This window comes from Chaetura pelagica, unplaced genomic scaffold, assembly GCF_000747805.2.
Source record: "Chaetura pelagica isolate M959 unplaced genomic scaffold, ChaPel_1.0 scaffold650, whole genome shotgun sequence".
Classification (NCBI taxonomy): domain Eukaryota; kingdom Metazoa; phylum Chordata; class Aves; order Apodiformes; family Apodidae; genus Chaetura; species Chaetura pelagica.
In genome coordinates, this window is record NW_009951820.1 from 776994 (window position 1) to 781217 (window position 4224).

At 50.5% G+C, this 4224-nt stretch overlaps 1 protein-coding gene across 1 annotated transcript; it reads right to left on the reverse strand.

The window, feature by feature from the left end:
* Positions 1-1791: 1791 nt before the first annotated feature.
* Positions 1792-3788, reverse strand: FOXR1 (forkhead box R1). Its single transcript, XM_010009030.1, has 4 exons — positions 3750-3788; positions 2844-3100; positions 2234-2466; positions 1792-1820 (listed from the first exon to the last, which is right to left on the reverse strand). Exons 1-4 carry the CDS (start codon positions 3786-3788, stop codon positions 1792-1794), a joined length of 558 nt encoding a protein of 185 aa, XP_010007332.1.
* Positions 3789-4224: the final 436 nt, after the last annotated feature.

Sequence of the window (4224 nt, forward strand, 5' to 3'; positions counted from 1 at the left end):
CGGCCGCGGGCAAAGCCCCGGCTCCTGGAGCTCCCCGGGCGGTTCGGTGGCAGGAGGTGGCCCAGTCGTGCTGCGCTGTGCCCGGGCTGCAGCGGGGCCGGGACACCTGTCCCACTCGGTGCCCGTTGTGTGATGCCCAGCCGGGGTGTGTGTGGGGCAGACCCCATTCTTCCCTGCCCTGCCCGAAACTTTATCGAGTTTCAGGCTTCTTCCATTTTTTATTACGAACCCGAGGCCGTCATACACCCTCGAAGTGCACTGTCCTCCCACCTAACCACTTCTCAGTCTGTCTGGTAGTACTGCTCCAGTGCCTTTGCTTTCCTGCCCATTCACAGCTCTACAGCTGTCTTGAATGTTGTTTTTGTTGTTGTCGTTTGTTTTTTTTTTTTAAATACATATATATAGTCAGAGCAGAGGGTGCTTCTGGTCTAGCCTGGTGCGATTGGAGAGTCTCTGAACTGCAGTGCCAAGGTTATGTCAGTGCTGCCATGCAGTGCAGCCAGGCCTTCATCAACCATAAAATTGTAGAATCACAGGATAGTTTGGGTTGGAAGGGACCTCAAAAAACACCTAGTTCCAACTTCCCCTGCTGTTGGCAGGGATGATCAGGTCCTGCTCAGACAGCCTGCGCTGTCAAATGCGGGACTGACAGTCTCTGTCTCCCTCCACGTGCCTTCTGTGGTGGCTCAGGTGCTGTTACTGCTCACCTGCAGTCCGGCCCCGCCGTGCTTTGCCTGCTGCTACCCGAGCCTGTGCGTGTAGAGGTGAGCCTGGGGATCCGTTGGCTGTGAACACATCTGTTCTCTTACACTGGATTCTGGGGTGTGCCCAGCCTGCCCTCTCATCCTGTGGGTGGGTGTGGGCTGCCTCCTGCTGTCCTCTCCCTGTGGCACAGGTCTAAAGAATATAAACCAGCAGTGAAGTGCAGAGCCCGCACCATGGCTGGGTGCTGTTTGGCCCCTGTTCACCAGGCACCCTGGCTCCTGCTGCACGTGGGACTGGACACGTTGTGCTTCAAATCAAGCAACTGCCACAGCAGCCAGGAGGAAGGTTTGAAAAATCTACTTTTCTGGAACGCTAGATAGCTGCTGCCTGACTGAATTCTGACCCAGGAATGTGATTTTCTTGACTCTTGCTGGAGAAGCAAGTAAGTTTTTTTTCTCTTTGTTGCATCATTTCTTTGCTAATGTAACTCTCCCTCCTCACACTCTGCAGCGCTTTCCAGTTTCTGCCAAGTGGCAGAAATTCCAAGCACCTTGCAAAGCAGCCTGCCCAGCAGTTATGTGGGTCTTTGCCTGCTGGTTTTACAGCTGGCTGGACAAGTGCAACAGCTTGGAATAATACCTGTATGGTAGGGGCTCCTCTCACTCAGCCAACTAAGATGTTCTCTGCTCAGCCTCTGACCTGTGGGCTGAGACCCCTTGTTAGGGAACAGATCAACCTTCTCCTGCAGCATAATCCTTTGCACTACAAGGACATTGCAAGAGGCAACAGCTTGTGTGGAGGACTTTGTGTTAAACTTGTAGCAGGTACCACATGTCAAAATACCGCTGCAACTTGAGATGTGTGCAGCTGGAGCAAAAACTGGCCTTACCAAAGGAAATTAGATTAGTCATCTTTCTTCCCCCCACCCTCCCCCTTTTAAATTTCAGCCCTTGTGTCACAATGCTTATTAATTTTCAGACACAGTTTTTGGGAAGCTACCTGTGGCAGCACTTGAGAAAACAAGCTTTGTTTGAAAATACACAAAAATATATGGTACATGTTTCCAAAGCAGGGAGCCAGAAGGAATCACAGGCTGAAGAGAGATGTCATGAGATCTGCAAAAGATAGAGCGGAGGTTGCAATAGTTACTTGGGCTGTGGTGACTCTGTGGGCACTGCTGCTACAGCCTCAGTCCTTATCCATGTCAAACTGACTGGGTTTGTATTGCTGAGCATGTGATGCTGAGATGAAGGCTCTCTGTTTGTACATAGCTAGGTTTGTCTCTCTCACTATGCTGGTTTCATTAAAGGAGAGGTTTTGGCTGGTTTGGTGACCAAGGCCTGCTTGTGGCTGTACGTATCTCTGTAGGGATCTCCAGGTGCCTGGTATTGTCTCATAGCCCTGGTGTCCTGCAGTGCTGGTGACCGTGGCCTGGCTTGGGTGCACACCCATATCCCTTCCATGGTGGGAATCTGGTAAAGTCTGACTTGCTCTGCATTTTGTGGAGCTCCTGCCCTCTGAAACATACCTGGTTTGCTCATGCTTTGGCGCACCAAGTCGAGAGCCTCCTTGGGCAGAGCCAGTGCTTCCTTCTGAAACCTTCTGCGTCCTTCTGCAGTCAGTTTCCATAGCCGGGACTTGCGGTTTCTTTCACCACACACAAAGCCAGTAGTTTTCTTAAAGCAGCTTCTGAGACACAGATTGTGTCGGATTGTGTTTTTCCAGCCCTCTGGGGCCGTTTGAAAAAATGGGAAGTGCTGCCTATGGAGAGAAAAGATTTGTTCTGAGCTGAAGCAATTAGAGGCTGTGATAAATAGCAGAACACGTTGTATTAGAGCAAGGGAGGGAGGAGAGGGTCCTCTCTGGCTCCTGTGGTGTAAGGATGGCTGGTGTGATTGAGCACTGTGTTTTTTCTAAGAAGTGTAAGAGAAAACTAAAATGCCTGCTCTTGAGACTTTCAGGTTTGAGAAAGAGAGGAAGCAGTTTTCGCAGCAGCATCTAGAGCCAAAGGCAGAGCTAAGACCAGAAGGTACATCCTGGCTGCCACATCGCTGCTCTCCGAGTAGACCGGAGGTTCCTGTACCCCTTTTCCCCTCTTCCCCTAATTCTGCACTAGGACTGGGGGGGATAGTGGGTACCGTGTGAACTGGTAGATCTGCTGCACAGTCAGACTGCCACTGGTGCTGTTGCACAGGGCGAGGGTGATGAGGAGGCAGTAATTCAGGGGGGGACGGGGCCAGCCTCCCTTGGTTTCAGCGCTTGTCTGCTTGGGGTACTGAAGTGTCCCACTCTGGGGTCTCAGGACTGCAGATGTTTGAGGCATCAGAACTGCTTTGGGTTCGGGAGTTTCCAGCATCTCCTGAGGAGCCAATAAAGCATCTTCATTCTCAGTAAGCTGGGGAGAAGGAAAAAAAGGACATGGATATATTAGGCCTGAATTGAATGAGGGGCAGGGATAAATCTGTATGGAAAGCTTAAATACTTTAAATGTTAGCCTCGTTGCCTGCACGTGATACTCTCAGCTGTTTGTCAGATGGGCTCTGTGCACTGACTGAGCCCTGCTGGAACGGTAGGTGGCTGCTCACAGAGCTGTTGAGCCAGCTCATTTGTTCCTGCAGGATTGTTAAATGTGTACGGTGCTTAGGACTGCCCAAGCAGTTCCCTTTTTTGTACCTTTCCAGCCTCACTGGAGGATGACAGCACATCCTCCTTGAAGCAGTCTGAGTCAGAGTAGTCCCAGGATGTGTTTGGAGAGGAGGTTTCCATAGCATCAGGGACTGAGGCCACTGGACCATTGGATCTGGCTGGGTCCATGGCAGGGCTTCCAGGGATGGAGCAGACCAGGTTGGGGTTTACCCACATCCAGAGGTGTGGCTGAACACCAGGTTCTAGGGAGAAGGAGAAATGTCACTCTGTGGTCCCACCTGAGGAGTGCTCCCAGATCCTGCTACTCAGGGGCAGCCCAAGGAAGCTCTAACACAATGCAAATCCTGAGGCAAAGGTCCCCGGTTACTTTCTCATCCCATATCAGGTCCCAAACTTACCCTTGGCATCAGGTAGTGGCCCTGGCAGCAAGCACTCATGTGCGAGGGGGTCAGCGTGCCACTGCAGCATGCGATGGCACGGGGTCTTGTCAGGAGCTGTTAGACCTGGGGTGCCCAGAGACACTGTGAACTTACAGTTTTTGTTAGCCTCCTTTTCTGTAAGCTGCACACTTTATACCTAATTGCAGATGTTTCTAATTTGATCTGATCACATTTAAACATAAAGAAAATGGGCTTCTGTTAACTTCTAGACTGAAGCTTCTAATTTACAAGATTTTACAATTTTCACCTGAGTTTTGGAGCCAGAAATATTTTTAAAAATAAGCCAAGTCAATCAGTTCCCCTGAGGCTCTTACCTTGCAGACACTCTTCAGTAGTGACAGTGAATTTGAGCTCTTCTCCCATATCCCAGTCCTCAAGTCCGTTTTTTAAGTGCAGGCTTTCCCAAAATGATTTGTTTTGGAAACTCAAGTAC

Excerpts from the sequence above, each read along its gene's own strand:
- FOXR1 (XM_010009030.1), bottom strand. The coding sequence starts at position 3,788 with ATGAGTGCTTGCTGCCAGGGCCACTACCTGATGCCAAGG. Across the intron at positions 3,101-3,749 it reads GCCACTACCTGATGCCAAGG|CTTACTGAGAATGAAGATGC; the intron begins GTAAGTTTGGGA and ends CCTTCTCCCCAG. Across the intron at positions 2,467-2,843 it reads CAGATCTACCAGTTCACACG|GCAGCACTTCCCATTTTTTC; the intron begins GTACCCACTATC and ends TTCTCTCCATAG.